The sequence below is a fragment of the Uloborus diversus genome, chromosome 10, assembly GCF_026930045.1.
Source record: "Uloborus diversus isolate 005 chromosome 10, Udiv.v.3.1, whole genome shotgun sequence".
Classification (NCBI taxonomy): domain Eukaryota; kingdom Metazoa; phylum Arthropoda; class Arachnida; order Araneae; family Uloboridae; genus Uloborus; species Uloborus diversus.
In genome coordinates, this window is record NC_072740.1 from 49577236 (window position 1) to 49599190 (window position 21955).

Sequence of the window (21955 nt, forward strand, 5' to 3'; positions counted from 1 at the left end):
ATGTGTCAGTTTATCACGAACCCGTCGTATTGTTCTATGCCCGTCAACTTGAAGTAGTTCTTAAACTTGAATTATGACCAAATATTCTGCCACCACAAACTGATATGAAGTTGGTTTTTTGCATGTTTGGGAGTTTTTTTTTTTTTTTTTTTTTTTTTGCATTCAACATGAACCCTTCAACACTTACCGTCATTGCAACTGTTCCCTCACTGCAAGAGCTTCTTCAGTTCTACTGGATCCTATTGATTTTTATTTATTTAAGTGTAACGCTACGGTTACTATAATTAGCTTTATATTTCACCACCAGTTGCACCAGTTGAGAACATTCCTTTCGGAAAATATAATTATCTTGAATGTCGTCTTCATTAGCAAGGGATGTTCACTTTTTATGTGAGTTGATTCATAAACTTAAAATATTTTTTTCCAGCTATTTGAAGTCATCAATCAAAGTTTTTTTAATGTCACCCGTCATATTAATTCCTTGACTATTACCATCGTCGACACTCTGACCACCTCATTCATTTCATCGCAACCTTTCGTTCCCCGTATGATTTCTTTGCACACCGATAAAATAAATGTTTCGTTCTCAAAGCAAATTTATCAATTAATCAAACTAGTAACATTCTATCTAAACTCTTGCACAGGAAAAATACATCTCTATAAGCAGTAAGTTACCATCCGAAGCCAGGGCAAAGGCAGACCTATATGATGAGATGACATCTGCCACTAGCTTGTTTATTCCCTATTCAAGACTAATGAGTCCTTAACAAAGACGAAACTGCTGTCTCTGGATAACCTGGCGGTCGATACATTGCATGTCAAATGCATCTATGTTCTTCTATTTAATACAACTCCGAAAATATAGTGGCACACCGCACGGACCTTGTCGCGGCACACCGGTTGAGTAGCACTGGCATAGATGACTCTGCCAATAGCATCAATCCTCTGACAACATTTTCCGCTGGTGCCTACATAACTCAAAAAAAAGAAAAAAAAATCAAAAATCTTCTAGCCTCCATCTTTACATACTCAAAACATAACGGCAACTAGTGAAATAATGAACATTAAACTAAACAGATGACTTTCTTTGGGGAAGCAAAAAATTAATTTACTGTATACTCTCCCACATATAGTTTGATTCTAGGAACTTTAGTTTAATTGGACGAAGGATTTAAGGATCCTTTTGTTGAAATAGGGATGAAGAATATTAGTTTGATCTGCCAATAATGTGCTGAGAGAGTTTTTGACCTTCGCTCATTTAAATAGTTTGGAATTTTATCATATGTTTCTCTTCAAGCAAAAAAGAACTAGTTCCAGATCGGAAATTTGTAAACAGGTATATACTTACTTTATTCTGTGTACGAAATGCTCTACTGATTGAATTTTGAATCAAGCAAACGCATCTGTAAGTACACAGTAAAAAAACGAACTTTAAAAAAAAAAGGCCAGTCGATAAATTGCTCTGTTAACCGAACTTACTCCTAATATATGAATATAAAACGATGTTAGAATCAAAATTCATCAGCTGTGTGATAGTTAAGCTAATTACCATGCATATTAAAAACGGAAAAGTGAGGTTTAAGTTTATGTGGCAAATTATTGTGATCAAGTGAAAACCCGTAAACAATTATTATGTTAATGTCAACGACGCTTGAATTTTATCACATTCTTTGCGTTATGAATTTTACCACATTTCTTATAATGCCAAAGTATGCATATCTTCAAAAACATGCTGTTTTGAAAAACAAAACTATTGAAGCTTCGGAACACTAGTGAAACATACGCAAAAATCGAAAATATGCAAAGTTTTTTTTTTTTTTTTTTTTTTGCTTCTTATGCATACATTTTTTTCACCAGGGTTGTAATGAGCCCCGAAGACATGGAAAAATAAAAAGCAGTCAAATAAAAGTCAAAACGGGGAAAATTAAACAAAATGTTTATCATATCAAAAGTAATTGTTATAAATCTAATTATATTTATGTATGTACAATGAGACAAAGCGGACAATGCTTTAATAGAAAATATGTTTACGGTTGCTTACAGAACAATGTTTTAACTTATATGTAATACATTATTAAGGAATAAAATATAAATCCTGTTGAGGAAAAAACATATGTATTTCAGCTTGACTAGGTTATATTTATGCCAGTTTTGATCAATATCGTCCTCTACATTGTTGAATGCATCCAGAAAATGTTACGGAAATGTTCCGAGTACCTAAACTCTGCCTCCTTCAGTATGTCAACTATCGGCAATTGCCACGGAATGCTTGTATTTTTCGAAGTTTCACTCCTATGTCAGTTCTGATAATTTAGCAAAAAATGTCAATCATCGGGAAAAGAGATTATTGCAACTCGGAGAACGTTTATTTACGGTATCATAGTACTAATTTCTTCCCTCTTTCTCCTATACACTGTCAATGGTACAGGTATGGTAACCACCCGCAGTCACATTCTTTAAATTGTTCCTAACAATAGAATCCCTTTTGCTTGTTTATAACGTTAGCTGCACCTGGTTTTAACTTGAATTGGCCATCAAGTACGGATCGGATCATTTCTGAAGAAATTCAATGTAGGTTTTGCTTTAATTTTCCTTCAGACGAGTTTTCAATACCATCCACATGTGGGGGAATATCGTACGTTTCGTGATTCGTTATTTGAGCTTGCGTCATTCACCACCTACTGGTGACTAGATTATTATGTCATTTTTGTTATTTGACAATAACAAACACAAGTTCTCACCACAAGTTGAAATTTCTACGAAGCTCCAAGAAAAATTCTTTAACTCTTACGTTTATTTTATTTCACAGCTTTTGAATCAGGCTTGAATATGCTTATTTCTCACTTTCCACTAACTTGTATGCATTTATACTAGTTCTGAAAACCCACAAGATCACATAAGTTAAGTTAGACCAAGATTTATTTCTATTATCATTAAAACAAAATGTTCACAACGCTATGTTACTTTTGAGAATGATTAGACATGTACGTGTAATCAATTGGGAATCCATAGTGTGAACATTCCGCATTATTTAATGAAATAAGTTTAAACACTGTCGTTGTTATACACTCAGGAACATTGAAAATAACACCCCAACAAGAAAACATTGGATGGAAGTGAAGTTTAATATACAGAATAATATAGGTGAGAGATAAACTTGATCCCAAAATCTAGACAATTAAACAAATACAGGCTAAGAAATGAGAAAAATACAGTGCTACTTTAATAGCGCGTTGGACCCCCCCCCCTGCAATACAAACCACAACACGGTCCGGCATTGAGCTAATTAAAGGTCTGATGTTGTCCTGAGGCAGATGGACCCACAAATTTTAAACAGCCACTTCTAAATCTTGCACAGAGTAGCACGGTGTCACTGGCGTTTCAGCTGATTCCATACATGCTCTACAGGGGACAAGTCGGAGGAGCGGGCTGGCCGTGGAAGAGTCTCAAATGGACCTAAAAAGTCTTGAGCAATTCTAGCTGCATGCGGTCGAGCATTATCTTGCTGGAAAATTGCCCCTGGAAGAACATTTAGGAACGATCCTACATGTGGTTGTTGAATTTTTTTAACATAACGCTGACCCGTTTAGGTTCAACGTACCACAACTGGAGTGGATCGGCCATCATAGGCTATGCCCCCCCCCCAGACCAATATACCCGCGGTGCGGGCAGTGTTTCGTGCGATAGAATAGGTGGAATGGAACCTTTCTCCAGGGCGCCTCCACATACTTGCGCGGTTATCATCCGACTCCAAATCGAACCTTAATTCATCACTGAACACCACCTTTTGCCAGTCAATGACATCCCACATCTTACCGGCTCCGCACCATTGTAGACTGAGTTGCCCATGTTTTGGTGTTAAAGAGAGTACACAAAAATGACGCTTGCACTGCAGATTCACTTCCACTAGACGTCTAGAAATGGTTTTGGGAACAGCTGCTTCCTCTACGTCTGCTTGTATGGTGAAACGACTCACCATGGGATCCACGAGCGCTTGCCGGACGATCCTTCGATCATCTCTCCTCGTCGTCTTTCTGATCGCTTCAGACCCGGTTTTTCGCACCTAAGTACCATTTCGTGTCCACTGCCTCCAACAATTTCTAACGGAACACTCCGAACTATCCACCTGGACAGCAACACGGCTCGTCGACCAGCCCGCAGTTTTCATGCCGTTGATCAAACTCGCTTAGCTGTGAGAAATGTTTTCTAACTCGCCTACCTGGCATCCTTCACTCATTAATGTTCTCCAACAATCGGGATGTAATCGTAAAATTTATAGCTCTTAAAGTATGCACTGGTTTATATAGCACCTTTTTCCCAATACTGTGAGGTAAACAGTCATGTGCATTGACACCAAACTTGGATAGTTTGAAGATCAGATGTCACTCTTCTTATATGCAAAGTTTTGCGATTGTACCTTTCTTCTTTCTTGGGGTGCTATTTTCAATGTTCCTGAGTATATATTAAAGCTAAATTACTACTCTAAAGGATTCGATAAAGCTTACCTGAAAGGTTTGGAAGGCTTCCAGCGTGAACAAGAGCTGCTTCTCTGGAATGGCCATTTTCGTTGAGATCCATAGAAAAATATCCATTTTCACTCTTATCAAGAGTTGTTATACTATTATTATTGGGTTCATCCCCGTCAATATAAAATGTTTCACATTTCTTAAGCTCGTGTTTCAATTGGGAAAAGCTTCGAACCTGCAAGAAAAATATCTCTTTTTAACAATTTAATGTTTAGTGCAGACGCATTTCAACCCAAAAAGGAGCAAAAGACCCCCTTAGGAACATCTGAATGCAACCAAAAGGAAAGGTGCGCAACTAGATCCCACTAGGAGTTTACGTACCAAACTTCAACTTTCTAGGATATACCGTTTTTGAGTTATGCGAGATACATACACACATACACACATACGCACATACGGACGTCACGAGAAAATTCGATGTAATTAACTCGGGGGTCGTCAAAATGGATATTTCGGGTGTCTGTACGTTTCTAGGCATATATCCACGTGAGATCGGGTCGAAAAAAAACTCAACATCCATTCGGGGGTGAGAAAATTGGAGATTTAGGCCGATTTTTGAGTGAAAATGTTTTTGCCAATACAATACTTCCTTTTTTGAAAAATTAAGTAAAAATGTGTCCGGTGCCTGAAAATATTTTCTTGGCTCCTAAGAATTTAGTTTTTGCCGCTATCTGGTGATATATCTACTCTAATGTGGATTAATGCATACTAATTACGAATGATAGAAGCTTACAGTAACGAAATCTCGATTTGTTACATTGTAAACCTATATTCTTGAACTAGTCACTAAGAGTTAAAAAATATCTCGATTGAATGCGTTTTATTCAGCGCCATTACTTCTAAAATAAAAGACTTTGAAAAACATATTTCTTCTACAATCAGATCCAACTACTTACACACTTGCGAAAATAAAGTATCAGTTTACTAAGCATATGCAAAAACAAAAATATTGCACAAAATACCAAAGTTTACAACGCACTCTTTCTAAAGTCATTTTAAAAAAGCGATACAAACAATAATATTTTTAACTTATAGTAGACAACGCAAGAAAAGTATTTTGAATCAAATAAATGAGAATATAAATTCCGCAGTGAAATCGAAAAAACGTATGCAAAACCTATGTATTAGAGGCAATATACATCCTACTCACGGTCTAGAAAAGTTGGCTCATGCATAAAAGAACAATAACATCTTGCTAAATGCGAAAACATATTTTAGATAAATTTATTCTAAACTATGCATACGAAGTGCAACTTTAGATTCTTTTTCCGATTGCTAAGCTTTTTCTGCTGCTCTTTTAATCTGTTTTATGATTTATATTGTTATGAATTATCTTGAGAATTTTCGTCTTGAAATATTCTAATGGGAAAACTTTGCATTATTTGCGTTATTATATGAAATTTTAGTACTTAAAATTGTGAATAAACATTTGGAAAAGGTAAAGGAAGAAATTACGGAAGTTTTCTTTTTTAAAAAATAAATAAGGCACTAAAAATAAATAAGACGCAAAATGCACCATATTATCGACAATATGAATCGAATTTAAAACACAATCTTGAGCGGTTGTGTACTTAACTACGCATACGTATCTCAATAACCGTTAGCAAAATTAAAGTAATAATTGGATTTAAAACAAGTTTTAAAAGCCCCTTTTAAATAAATATAAACAGAAAATGCTATTCCGGGTGATGTAAATAATTTCTTTTACAAAAAATTCAAACTCTTGCAAAACTATACGCGAGAACAGTTTCAGTCAATTTCAAAAAAATTGTTATATTTCACATACTTATAACGCTTTTATATTTAATAAACCTGTTCTTGTGTTACAAACACATAGCCGAAAGGTTTTGAAGAGAATGATTTTTAAATTGAAGAATAACCCCGGACCCCGAGAGGGAGAGAACGAGGGGGAGGGGAGTGAGCGTCGACCAATCGGAGGTGCTTGGTGCAAGAGATGACGGTCCTGGCTGGCAGCTGCGGAAAGCTTTTCTGGACAATTCGTTTGCACTATTCATCTGCAAGTCTTGTACAATTTCAATTAAACGTTTGTAAAGGTTCTAATTCTCTTTGCACGACCATGCTTAGCTTGATTGTGATAATATTCCAATCTGTTCTAGTATTGTTTTACTTGGATAATTTTTTCAAGCTATTATTACTAAAGTTAGGTTTTATATACTGCCGTGTGCAAGTAAAAGTTAGTAACCACAGATTTTTCATTTATCATATTAATTTTTGTTTATTTATTTATTTATTTATTTTTTGTCATATATTGTACTTTACCTCTATTGTACAAGGTAGTTTATTTTGTTTCCGCGGGAGCAAAATCGCGAAAAAAACGTCTAATTCCAACATTTCCCTGTTGCTAGTAGTAATGGAAGAAAAACGTATTTCTTCATATGTAACGAAAGCTTATTTCTGCAGATACTACTGCTGTATACCTATCCACGGCAGTATATATGTCAGTATTTCACATTCACATACTGTGGGAATATATCCAATAATACTCATTTCAGTACATCTAAGCAGTCGTGAACAAGAAATAATTTCGGATCAACATTAACGTTTACTTTCAGTTGCAGAATAAAACAATACGATTATGCTAATTATGTGTTATATGAATGAATACTAATTGAACTCAAGTTTTGATAGGAACGTTATTTGTAAAACTTACGAGCAATATATATATATGGGCAATTCCACGAAAATGTCAACCTGAACATCGAAATTTCATTATTATCAAAACTATAACATTGTATATCATTTAAAAGCTTGAAATATATATTTTTAAAGTGTACCAAACTAAATTTAAATTTATAATTTTTTATATTGAAAATAGGCCGTAACAAATGCCTATATCTTTTCTGGATTTTTTGGGGAAAATTTGGCATGTAGTAATCAATTTTTTTTCTAAAACAAATTCTAACTAAAAGGAAAAAAGGTTAGTGTATTTTGTTGTACTCATAATACAGTTTTATACTAGAAGCTTATATTAATAAATATCTTTATAGAGTTTCGTTCAGAAACAATCTTAAAATCAGTTTATAAATGTCAGTCATTTACCATAAAAAAATCATTTTTTTCTCCTCAGCATGAAAATCATTGGAAGTTTTCCAAAATTCATATTCTCTGCCTACATCAGAAGTATTTCAATGCTGAATAAGTAGAATTGGAAGTTTACATCCGGAACACCAAAAATTCCTTGGTAACTGACTGACACACTTGATACGGTAACTGACTGACATTCTGTTTAACTTTAAAATGGCTGCAATGTATTTAATTTAATACTCCTGAAAACAGAATTATTTTATTTTTAGCCCCTTTAGTGATGTCAAATAACCCAACTCTTTTATTTTTTAAGAATGATAACATATTGTATTGATTTTATTCATTATTCATTCTTACATAATTTAGTAATGCTTGAGCCTAAACTTAAAAAATAATTGCCCAATATTCTAAAAATACATCAATTCAAAACAAAAGAGGAAAGTATTTTGCAGTCAGTACAGCCAAATGAAAAATTTACAATATCACAACGTTCACAAGGAAGAATAAAATTCAGAAATATGGGAAGTGACTACTAGTAAAGAACATTTCAAAGGAGTGTTGTTTCTTGTGATTTACAATATTTTTGTAGCAAGAGTGATAGATGGTAATAGAGGAAAGGCTAAGGTGAAATTCTTGATAAAAGAACTTGTTCAATCGTATGAGTGGCTAAGATGATGTAGAGGAAAAAGAAATAGTTTACTTCTTATAGCTCAATAATTTTACAAGAATGTGATGTATTTTTAAATATTGAAGAAAAGGAAAAGATTTTCAAATCCTCTAGAGCAATTGAAAAAAATATGAGGGGAAAAGATAGAGGTTACAGATAGAAAAAAATAAAATTTTGTTTTAATTGCTTTTCTTTTGCGTAGACTTTTATTTACAAATTTTAAGGCTGTTAGACATTCGGTCAAACACATTTATCGATGCTACAAAAAATACTATCGAAGGAAGTGCCGCAGAGTTGCAACCGCCTACAGTTTTTATCGTTTCATATACTTCAGCTAGGGTACACTGAGGGTGTAAACTACTGTAACAAAATACTAGATAATTTTAACATAAAAATTGTTATTTTTATGTTAAAAATCAATCTTTATATAAGTTTTGCATCGCCATTGCTTTTAAACGTCATAATTAGCATATTAAAACTATACTTTGTAGTAATTTTCTATATGGTTTATTATTTTGGGGGTCCTCATAGACTGAGGGTTCCCTGGTCTAGCCCTAAAGGCAAATTAAGCTCTGCTTTTGTGTACACTTATTTGTATGTTTTACTGCTTAACTCTGAATTTTTTATATTAGGATGTATAGGAAATTTACAAATGTTAGTCAGTTAGCTCACGGAGCTATTCTAATTACTCTAAATTTGATATTGTGGTAACATTTTTGAAATCAAATGCCGTATGCCGGGAGGTTATTTATTTTTCTTTTGATCCCAATTGAAATTTATGAATAATTCTTTTTGCTTTCAGAGGAGAATATTTTAGTGAATCTGTATTACTTTTCCCGCAGGTTGCAGTCATGTCAGTCAGTTATCATGCTTTTAACATTTTTTTAATCATCTAAAATGCATTTAATAAAAATTCAATTGTACCATTAAATTCAGTTTGAAGAAATCAATAAACTAGGAGAAAATGTTTTTTCTTTTTTTTTCAAATAGATATTTTGTGTTGCATGTTTGTAATATCAGTTGGTTGCCAATCTGTCAGTGAATTACCAACTTGTCGTAAATGCTGCAATTCTTTATTTTAGCAATACACTGGTCGCCGAGTGTATGAATCCCATTTGTTCTAAACAGTTTTGATTCCATAAAGCGGCTAAGCTGGATTTTGTTCTGTTTTTGAAAATTTGATTCATTAAAGCGGTTGATTCAATTTTTCACTGATTCAATTAACCAGAGTCTACTGCATCCAATCTAACAAATGTATTTTCATTGCTTGCCTTTTGTGTAAACTTATTTATTTGTTTTGAGGCTTAATTTTAAACATTTGCATTGGTATATTTAGAAAATTTCAGGAATGTGAGTCAGTTACGGTATTCAGTCAGTTACAAAGCAGTTCTAATTACTGTAATTCTTTATTGTAGCATTATTTTCCAACTCAAATGCCATAGGCCAAAAGTTTATTAATTGTTCTTTGATCCTGTGATTTGAATTTAATAAAAATTCCTTTTACTTTCAAAAAATCTCTAATTGAATCAGTATTACTTTTCACATAGGTTGCATTCATGTCAGTCAGTTACCAAGCTTTCAACATTTTTTCTAAAATCACCCAATATGTATTTTAGAAATTCAATTATAACATAAAATTCAGCTTAAAAAGTACAATAAGCGAGGAGAAAACATCTTTTTTAAAAGTTAATATTTTGTGGTTTATGTTTCAAAATGCTTATCGTTTTGCTCTGTGAATGTCAGTCAGTTACCCGTGGAATTGCCCATATAATAATTACACTTATCAGTTTCAAGTCCTACTTAATAAATGTTTTTCCCTAATTAATTTCAGCATATGAAAGGTTTTTGAAATAATACTACGAAGTAATCTATTGAAGGTTGAACTGCTAATACAAAGAGAAAATTTTGTTTAAATGCGAGAACAACCGTTTGATCTACATTTTGCCAATTTCTTTGTTCCTGATAAATGTTTTAAGCAAATTTGCATTCTTTTATTTTTTCCTTGTAATTACAAAAGATATTTTCCTATTGTTTAAAACAAAAGAAAAGCGTTGATCGCTTATAAATTTGGAAAGGTGTTTAACATTTTACCAAAAAAAAATGTATATTATTGTACAGTAAGTTACTATTTTAACTGCTAAGGTATAGTCTAATAAAGAATTAAAATCAAAAATCACATAGTTGTATATTAAAATAAGCATGCTGTAGCCCTGCCCCTATGTAGAAAACTTCATACAGTTGAGGTATAATAATTCTCTACTTGATTTGCCGATTATAGGTACTTTTGGCCCTAAAACCTGCCCTGCATGATTGTTAAAAACTTCATGTCTTGGTAATTAAAGTAGTAATAACCTAAAGTAAAAAAAGGCAGCTTGTCATTAAGTTCGCAATATTGGAGAAACTCTAAATACCATTAAAAAAAATTTGCTAGCCAAAAATTGACTAGCTTTATCCTCAGAAATTTTACTGAACTGTCTAAGCTGGGTTTGGCAAAATTAACGATTCATTCAATGCAATAAAGTCAATACTCTTACTCTATTCTGGACGCTTTAAGTGTCGTGCCAAACATCAGCACGTATTAAAAATAAGTACGAGTATATGGTTCATTTTCCATACAATGTTGTGGCAAATTAAACTAACCAATTTCTGTTTCATCGGTATTCGAATGGATTTTTAAGGGGTCCGGTACACATTTAAAAAATATATATTAAACAGTTTAAAGTTTTGAAATTTTTTGCACCGATTCACGATCAATTTAATAAGCAAAATTATGGCATTTTTTAAAAATGTTTATTCATATTTATTTTGTTTGAAAAAATGGGTTTGCTTTTAAATCGCTAAAACTCAAAATATTCCCGGTCAATTTTCAACTTTTTTTTAATTACTATGCGCCAATATCTAAGCTTTTATTTTTATTCGGCGATTTAAAAAATATTAATTCAATACAAAATCAAAAATATTTGTAGAAAAATTTCGAAATTTTCAAAAATACCTTTTTTAATCATATTTTTGGCAGTAAACATTTTTTTTTCAAAATTGCCGAATAAAAATTAAAGTAAACTATTTGAAAAATATATGCTCCAAATTTCATTACTTTATGTTTATCAGTTCTTGACTTATAAGATTTAGAATGCAAAAAATCGGTAAAAATTGCATCATGGAGAAATACGCGTTTTAAGTTTTGGAGTTAGATGTAATATTAGGTAAATGCATACAACAAAAATAATTATATCTTTCGTTCTAATTAAGCTCGAAACAATATTCAAACGTTCTTTTAAGCAGAAAAAAACGCAAAAGTTTATTAAATGATGAAAAAAAATTGCAAAATTTACAATTTTCGTTTCCCGGACCCCCATAAACCAAATATTATTCATTTTACTTATCAGTACCAATGTCCAATGGCTGAAGATAGGTATTTCAGCTTGTATTCTTCGAGTCTGCGTTGTGTATCTCCAGCTGTATAATTTATTATAAAGTAGTACTAAAAAAATGCATAATGTTATGTCTTACAGGCAACGCCCTAAAGTATGATATCACAATACGTGAACTTTTGCTTCACTTTACCCTTTGATACATACATTCAATTTCAAAGATATTCATAAAGTGAATAAACAAATTACTTAAAAAAGTGGTTGGGCGTAGAAGGGGTCTTAAAGTTTTACATGGGCAGTTTTCAAAGCCTTTTCAACATGTTTGACAACTTTATGCATTAATTTTTGAATGGTAGCCCTGCCATTTTAAACTTTTCTAGGAAAGAAGGAAGGGTAAGGCAAACCTAGATCAAAAATTACGAAAAACAACACGCACTTATAAATAAATACAGTAATTTCTCAAAGAAGTTGCCCCCTCCTAAACCCGTAAATGAAGAGACTGCTGACAGAGTTTCTGGCTAAGAAAATCGTTCATAAATGGAGTATGACTCTAAAGCATAACATATGTTTATTCTTATAACCAAGTCAAGTTTATCTCTGAGCTATTTTTGTAGGGATGTGTCATTTATGAACGAACAGGTCTAAAAGACTGACTCCTTAAAATGAACGGTGACAATAACTAACCCAATGAACGACCTAAACAATGTAATAACAATGAACGATCGTTCTTTTGAATGACGATATTTATTTCATCTAGTTCTCTCGATCTCATTTAATTTCTTACTTTAACGCATTTAAATGTCTTTTGATATTTCTTTCACTTTACACATTTAAAATGAATTTTTGCTTTATTTTACCCTTAAAAATGTTTTATAGGATGGTATTCGGCGATTTTAAAGATCAATTTCGCAAATTGTTTGACTTTAATTTTATTTATTTTCTTTATCAAATAAAATGTAATTAATTAGTTTTTTACCATGAAGGATTCGAATCTGTGATTTTTGAAATGACTTGTCTTACCACTCTATGACCAAGAAATAGGTTATAAAATGAACTATAATAGCTTTATACATCTAGACCTAAACAAAATATATTTCTTGATTACATTTTTATTGGTATATTTTCTGAGTGTTAGATAGTTTTAGTTGCTTTTCCTTAAAACAATGTAACGAAACCAATGAAACATTTTAAATGTATGTGAGTACGTCTCGTAGAGATTTAGAGATTTAACCTACAGCATTTTATAATGAACAAATTTGTTCAAATGAACGAGTTCAGTGTCCAGGTCAAAAATATGAACGATCTTCTGATGAACGGATCATTTAAAAAAAAATGACATTACCCGTCTCTAAATTTTTGAAATATTTTTTTCATTCCAATTTAAAACACCAAAACTTTAAATTTAAAAATTGCTTACTAAGTTTGATTGCAAAAAAAAAAAAACACATTTTTAACGAAATTCAGTGTACAGCAAAAGAATACATTTAATAAAGACACATTGTCATTAGAATGGTTAAGTTATTTTTAAGAAATAAATTAGGAAGAAAGACTTAATCTTGTACAGAAAGTCATAATCTCGTACAATATTCACATAATGTTAACTACAAGCAATAATGATATCGAATGATCATAAACATGCAAATTATCCCCAATACGAAAACAAATTTCTTAAAGTAACCAAGAGTTGTTCAATAGAAATATTTAAATACCACCATTTATTTCAAAAACCAAAAGATATTAAACCCTCAAGACAGAGTAAGACATTACTTCTTGTATTTCCCTTTCTGATTTTAAGATTAAATTTCAATCTTTATTGAGGAAGCGTATTTACTTTAATTACATTATTTCCATAAAATGGCAATCCTCAATGTTATTAAATCTATGAATTAAACCATCAAGCATTTATTTTACAAACTTTATAATACTAAGTTTAAAATTGTTCGGGAGCAGATTTAGTTTTGGTAATTTATTTAATGCATTCAGTACTTTATTGAGCATTGACTTTGATTACTTAATTTCAAAGCCTTAATTAATTATTTCAGTACATTTTCCACTGTTACTTAGTCAACTGCTCTCTTGATTGTTAGGTTTATTATGTTGACATTAAAAAGATTTGTTATCAGATGGCGCATTGGACGCAATGAAATTTGAGTCGCCGAACACATCAAAAAGGTTCTAAAGTGAATATTTCTTTAAAAGGGGGGTAACATCACGTGAAGGAGCTTGATAAATTTTTACCGCTAAAATATTTTCTTGAAGTGATAAACAGTTTCTTGCATTTAATTTATTATGATGTTAATCGTTTGCACTTTAATTTCTGCATATTAAAATTGCATTAAAAGCTCCATCTTAAAAATAAAGTAAAATACCTAAAAGCTTCATGATTGATAAAATCTACAAAGTTATCCCCCCCTCCCCCCCCCCCAACAATTTATTTCCGGGGAGAGTTACTATTTCTTGAAATTCAAGATTTAAATCTATTCTCAGAAGACCACTTTCAAAAGCAATAACTAAATTCAGCTATATCAATGAAATATCCATTTTCTCAGGTTAAATTTCATCCAGGTTAAATGCACCACTTGAGGTAATTATCTCCAAGTTTTATACAAATTTGAGCATAGATAAAATGCTTAATTCATTTCATTAATGCGTAATAATGTTTGTAACTCAAAATAATTTTAGGAATCAGTAAAAGATAGCAACTGTGGCTTTCAACATACATTTCAACTCTTTCAAAATTCTTTTACTCAATTACTGATTTTTCAATTTACTGTGCGTTTATGGTAAATACGAGTCACACAAAATCAAATTTTATAAAGTTACAAAAAGTAAAATAATTTGATCAGCTGTTGATAAAATAGAAACTTCATGACAACTTTTTAGAAACAAATTTAAATAATACACTTTTTCTCAATAAAACTAAACGCAAATACAATCATGTCCAAAATTAAAGACATGGGATTAAATCGTGTCCAAAATTACATTTCAAGTACATATCCATTAGATTATCGGAATGTATTGTGTATTTACACTTTTTTTTTTTTTTTGCAAACTGTGCTAAAAGTTATTTTTAACTACTTCTGATACGTTTTCATTTAATACATGAACTCTAAAACTTTGCAGCAAAGAAATGATGTTAGTACGAAAGAAAAAGAACAATGTAGGAGAAATATATTCGACAAGTAAACACTTCATAAATACAAACTATACATCAGTGGAAAAAAATCGTTTTGGGCGGGGAAAAATGCTAAACTAAACAAACAGCACATATATTTCGAATTTTACAAATACCCTGAATTGACTAAATAAAGAAAATACCCGGAAATCAAATCAGTATAAAAAGCGCTTAAAACCATTTGGGATAAAGCTCAACGACATATTCCAAACCCGGAAGTGTCAGATACTGACCGAGATTGGTGATTGCGACCTAATGATACTGCAATCACTACACTTATTTTGCCCTTTTACAGTTTTTCATTTTTTTCCTTATCCAAGTGAATTGATGCGAAGTTTGATGAGTGGTGCAGTGTGTCATCAAGATGATGGATCGTCTCTGAGCTGACTAACTCAGGAACAAACCCGGTAGTAGAGAGAAAAATCCTTTCAGGCTTTTGCTACCACTCTTTGCTAATAGACAAGTGAAAGTTTACTTCCCGGATTTAGTAATTGGGCTAGACCAGATACTGGTATAATTGATGGTTTTTGTTAATGAGTGTACAGTTTGTTTCTGTTTATAAATCAAAATATTTGCTCTGTGGTTTGAATGTAATTTTTGTCAATTTTTTACACAAAACACGAATTTTGTAAAGCACAAACTATTATGTCACATACAATTGTTACCTACACAAGTTACCACATTTGATAATTAAAGCACTCTTGATATATAACTTATAAATCTTAATTACTTAGAAAATTGAATGCTATAGTATATGTTTGACTGGTTATAAAATTCTTGAAATACTTAAAATATGTGAAATTGCATCAAAAATTTCGTGTCATTTGGAAAACGCATTATAATAGATATGATTGTTTTCTTCATTTTTAACTTAGCCTTCTCTCTATTTCTATGTTCTTACATTTGTTACGCATAGTAAAAAGTGAAAAAATACCATACAAAAACTATAAGAAAATAGTAGTAAGGTCTGTATGTGAAAACTTTAGTTTATATTCCTCAAAATGTCTATAATATTGTAACCTTATTACATTGTAATGAAAACTTAAAAGAAATGCCAGGTTTATCAAATGAATGTCTAATACATGATTGTTAAAATATTACGAAAAGGCTCAGCCCTTTGCTCGCTTCGCTTGCTAACCCCAATACACCACCTGTGAAGGCTCAATGCCGCTTGTAATGGGCGACAATTGATGATTTTAATGTTTTTCAATGTATCAGGTCATTTTCAGAACTGGGTTTTCTGCCCCTTTAGGTTTAGATGCTTGAGAATTTGCTTCCCTTGGATCTCCTGTATCCAATGGTATTAGAATTAACCTGGTAGACATTGCCAGTCCGTAGGAAAAAAGGTTACAGAAGTACACGCAGAGAGCGCACAGCTTTTAATAGTAAAGACTAGAGGCTACGTTCGTAACCTACTCCCGTTCGCAACTTTCGGTGGGTGGCAATTGATGATTTTAGAGGCGACAGGACATCCCTGGACATCCTCAAGACAAGATGTTCGGCCATAAAGGTTCACAAATTGCTAAGCTTTTCTTTATCTGTAACATGCTGTGTATGCAAAAAATAAGTTTCCTATATAATATTTCTAAATTAACTTTTCCAAAACTATGTATTACGCAGAAAGAAAGTGAGATTACTTGAGTGGCATTCCAATGAGAGATCACCAGCTCCCCCTCCCCCATAATTCTTTTGTAGTTACTCTCAGCTCAAAGGTCTGCTGAATGTCTCCATGAAATATTTGATGTTTTGCTTTCAAAAATAATCTTAGAAAACAAATTTCATACAAACAACATCAGTTCTCCTTGTCAGGACAATGAAAAAAAACGTAACAAAATAAATAATAATAAAATATATCAAGCCCAAATCATATCCAAAAGTTTCATAGACCTTATGACACATGCAGGGTACGCAACAACATGATGGCGGTAAATTAAATAGCATGGGAAAGCCCGTTCTCATCTGGAAGGGCAAGTTAGAATTTGCCGTTCTGAACAACCTTGATGAACAGTCACGTGAAAACCTTCCAGCGTATATTTTATATTATTTGTTTGGCGAATAGTTTTATACATTTAATGGGTCAGTTTATTTATTTGGTGGGATATTTTTCAGTTTAACGTAACCTTTAGTCATATTTATTGTATTGCTTTGCTGAAAAATTAAACATTGAACTTCAGCAATATTGATTAAGGCAATGTTTGATGAGAATGTTAGCGCTCTTTTTTCGACCAGTTAGGTAAAAAATTGAAAATGAGCCAAGTGTTCCGTGTTATGAAAACTCCCCAAACGTACGGCATACTCTATTTTTAATGATATGCACCAAACAAGTCGAAGGGTCCCATAAAATGGACAATATGATTAGAAAAAAATAAATCAATTTAAGATTGTTGAGTTGTATGCCTAAATTTTGAGTCCTAGGTGTTAGAGTCCATATAATGGAATTTTCACTCTTATCCGAGCATCTGTAGGACTTCGATGTTCATAAAAGGGTACAAATTCCTTTCCGCTGAAATTTATCCTTTCACTTTCATAGAGTAAAGTTGCGGTATTTTCCAGGTTAAAGTACATCACTTGTCACATTTATTTATATATTTATTTTTGTCGATTTTAATTTAGCTGTCGCTATTGCAACTTAAAAATTTCGTATTTCGTGGCATTCAACAATTTCATTTTCGAAGTTCTAGGGTTACAATATACTTTCTGATACCACCAATTGCTTTAAGCAATTTTTCTGTTATCTCCAAGGTAGAAAAGAAACAAGTCGTCAAACCAAGTGACGTAGTTTTAACGGAAAAGTACCAAATTCGAGCAGCTTTAACTTCGGAAAGATTAAAGGGCGCTTATCCGTCATAGGTACGTCACTTGGCTTGGCAATTTTTTTTTTACTTCTATCTTGGTGAAAATAGAAAACTTGGCCGCAAATATTATCGTTGCCATATAATACACTTGTTAAGTGTTGCCAACTATGAAATTGTTAGTTTGCAATAGCGGTAAATATACATTAAAATTTTCAAGATTAAAAATGCGTCCAGTAACGTACCTATAACGAAAACTACCGATTTGTGAGACATTGAGAATTTAGTTTTATATTTTTTTTGTTCCCCCATAGCAATGTTACATTACATGGAATTTTTTGTTTTCAAAAATTGGGCTGAAACCCCCAGTTGAGAAATATGACATTAATTGGTTCTGAAAAAACTATAGTATACTATTTTGGAGAGTTCTGACATTTGAAAATATATTTTCTTTATTTACTTTTTTAATATAAAAATGAATAAATTGACTTCTGCATCGTAATGGGATACCGAGTCAATAGTCTTTTGATCAGAGGATGTTTTTCATGCATTCAAAATCTTTTAGAGACACTCAATAAAAAGATAAATACTAATATTTTTATCAAAATGGTTTTATTAATAGTCATATTGTATACGAACATTTTCTCGTACACATTAAAGCCAAGTATTTTAAATAAAAAATTTAATATGAAGGCACAAAAACATTTTTTCAATAGTAAAAACCTTTTTTTCTCTGTTGTTGGAAATGTTTTTGGTTTTAAACAGCTATAACAGCTAATGTGTAATCTTCGCTGGAAAACAGAAAAGCATTGAGTAAGATCGAAAATCCTAAAAAGAAGAAAACTATCATAAATAAATAACAGAACGTTAAATTATGCACGCGTATTGTACTGTGGATAGTAAGGCAGTTGTAACTTGTTTTTCATAACATGAACATTTTGTTTTCTTCCCATTTACTTTAGCCGCTACTTTACAACTAAGCATAAAAAAATCCACCTCAATTTTTAAATGTTTTCTGATATTTTCCCAATTATGGTAACTGCAGTGGTGGTTTTTTGTACAATACTCGAAGCCAAGCCAAACATAAAAATATATTTTAAGCGGCTTAAAGTATTAACATTTGTTATGTGTTATATATTATTTAAAAACACACTATTAAATACCAAAAATCATTACTATATGGAGATAAACAAAAATGCAGAGGAATATTCACTCGGATTACAGTTTAAAAAATTCAGTCTTTTTTTTTTTCCTGGCATGTTTAAAAATAAGTGTTGTCGCTGTGTTAGTGGCCGTATGTCATTGCTTTATGTATAAAACTCTACTGCTATCTCTTCATCTTATTTAAGGATGCAGTTTTGTTTATGGCACCAATCTGTAAAGTATTTTTCATTCCTAAAGGGTACCATACTTTTAGTCACTTGCTGTGCAAAGCTATGAATTTGAAATCTAAGTTAGTTGATAACGGAAAGTAAGGGTAATAACGTTCACTATAAATTAAAGTAAGGATGTAGTCATTGTCGTTAGGTAGGTGTTTTTGTGACCTTACGTAATCCAATTGCAGTTGTTTATTATAACATGCCACAACATCTAAATTGCAAGTAAGTAAGCATTCTAATTTTCAAAGGGTTTTTTTTCTCATTATGTCTATAAAATGTATACGTACAGATGTACTTTTATGCTTTTAATTATACTTTGTGTGAATGCCAGTTATAGTGCCTAAAATGGTGAGTATATGATACATGCTCAGTGATTGAAACCAGCCTCGATGAGTCTCAGCTGTCTGACGACAATGATGATGATGTCACAGATGATTTGCTTCTAATCAAATTGATACGTAGACAGAAATTTACTATTTTTGAATATAATTTCGGATAAATAACGAAATGTGATTTCGCAGTACTCAATAAGTGGTTTTAATATTGAGAAAGTGGTCGCATCAAGCTTCAAGTAATGGTTAAATACCTATGTAAGGGTTTGAACAGCCAGCACAATTGCATTTTTGACTTTTACCGTACTTAAAATATTATATCAAAACTGCAATCACCCAAGTACAATTACCCAACTTTTACCGAACACAATTACCCAATCATCGGATGTATTACCGCTTAATAAATGTGTAACTAAGTGATTTTAAGAAACCCTGATACTTTTTTGCGAATTATGTAATTGATAACTGTCCTTGAGGCTTTGCATGTATACTTTACCGAAATATGTATGGGTGAATATACGTTATTTGAATTTCAATGGCGCAAGAAAATTTTTCAAGTCAAACAAATTATATTATTCTTATCGAATGCTTAATTAATAAATAATGTAGTCTTTTATTTGGCTCAAGAAGTCAATTCTCGATAACTTTCATTTTACCATTAATAGTTGAAAATAGTTATAAATGTATACTCCCCTGTCTTGCTTTTTTTCTACTTTTTATACAAACATGTTCAACGTTTGTTTTTCAATAACCTGGAATATTTTTTTACCATAATCATACGCCTGAAAAAACATGAAAACATATTTTATCAAAGCACGTTCAAAAAATTTATTTATATGCAAACAAGTAGTGATTTTTTACATCACGAAAGAATAGTGTCACCCTCACCTCGTGAAATTGAATGACTGATATTCAACATTTAAACTGCTGAAGGATCTCTTTAACCGCAAACAATCCGTATAATGCAGACTAAAGTTAAAAGCAAGCTAACTGTTTTGATTAATATATTACTGCTGTAAATTCTCGTTATAACTACCACAAAGCGTGCTTGCCCCAGTCATTGCAGTATTTTCCCTGATAAGTATAGGCTTTTATATGTTATCGTAACCTAAATTTAAGTTTGTACAATGCAATGTTTAATGTGTTCACGGATTACGTTTGAGGTCTAGTAAAAAGAATGCGTGGTGTTGTTACAGGTTACGTGTGGTTTTGCCACTTTTATGGCAACACTCCTTTGGCGTTTTTTTTTTTTTTTTTTTTTTTTTTTTTTTGCCACTGGAAATATATATTCGTCTTACGATTATAACGCTTCATTTTTTTAAATTCTAGTTGCTCATTCGAACTCATATATCATAACGAACATTAAAAAGAAGTAAAAATGGAGAGATAGACTGGAGACTAAACTAAAAGATTACGTTACAAAAATATACAAAAAGGATCCGGATAAAAATCCTGAATTAAAAGAGAAAGAACAAAGGAACTAATAGTTAAAAAATGAAAAAAAAAACAAAAAATAAGAGAATAACATAAATGACTCTGCTAATAAATAGCGTTACTCCCCTGACAACTTTTTCCCTTGGTGCCTATAAAACTGGATAAAATTGAAAATCTTCTGCCCTTCATCTTTGCATGCAAATTCAAACATAACGGCAACTAGTGAAATAATGAATATAAAACTAAATTGATGACTTTTTCTTTGGTGACACAAAAAAATAACATTTACCGTATGTTCACCCCCATATTGATTTTGTGTGTAAAATGTGTAAAGCTATTCAGGTTGTCTCTTAAGTGAGAGGCATTCCCCAACTTTAGCCTACAGAAGTGCTTTTTTTTTTCGAAATGGGTATAGAAATAAGTTTTTAATTTATTTTGTCAAACTTTTAATAAATAAACTAAATTTTAATGCTTTTATTTCTGTGGGGGTTTTAATTACGTAGATTTCAATAAACATTGTTTCATGAAATATTAACGAAAACTTAAACTTTCGACAAATATGTACGATACTATCCACAGATTTTGGGTATATAGGCAAACATTTGGTTTTACACGCCATATGAGATGTCACTCACTTACAGCATGGTTTATTATAGTATTTTAAACTATTTCCCTAAGTGTATTAAACATTTCTGATCACTAGCATAGTCAGAAATTACCTTCTGCAAGGGGTCGTATAAGTTCTTACCAGTATATAAACTTTCAAACAGGAATTAGTAAATGGAGAGAGCTGGTCCAATCGTTTGCTTATCAAAAGATTAGGCAAAGACCTCAAGTCACGTGACTAAACAACGACGAATAATTTGGCACGTTTTGCGTAAAATTGGCGAAATAAAACTGTTTTCTTCCACACACACAATGCTTCGTTTTAAAATCTATCACGTGATTTGGTGTGTTTGCTGTGCTGAATGAAAGTTTTCACTCTCTCCATTTTATCTCTTCTTGATGATATAAACTATGAGGATTTCTGAAATGTGTTTCAACCACGAGCTATTGGGTGGGGGCCTTGCGTGACCCCCCCCCACCGTCTTTTTTGCTCCCCTGCCTCTACTACGTCTCTTTTATTTATTTAAATAAAAGCTTCTATTAATGTTTAGTTCACTATTAAAAGCGTCTAAAAATGCAATTTCTATTATTATTTCATGAGATGTCACATGCAAATTAATAATGGAGC

General features: G+C 32.0%; 1 protein-coding gene across 1 annotated transcript in view; it reads right to left on the bottom strand.

Moving 5' to 3' along the window:
• The window catches only part of LOC129231488 (echinoderm microtubule-associated protein-like CG42247), a gene marked incomplete in the record, with an annotated part of 287722 nt that overhangs the window by 208050 nt on the left and 57717 nt on the right, over positions 1-21955 (bottom strand). Inside the window, 1 exon segment of the mRNA XM_054865816.1 lies at positions 4506-4701. Coding sequence (XP_054721791.1) covers positions 4506-4578 — 73 coding nt within the window.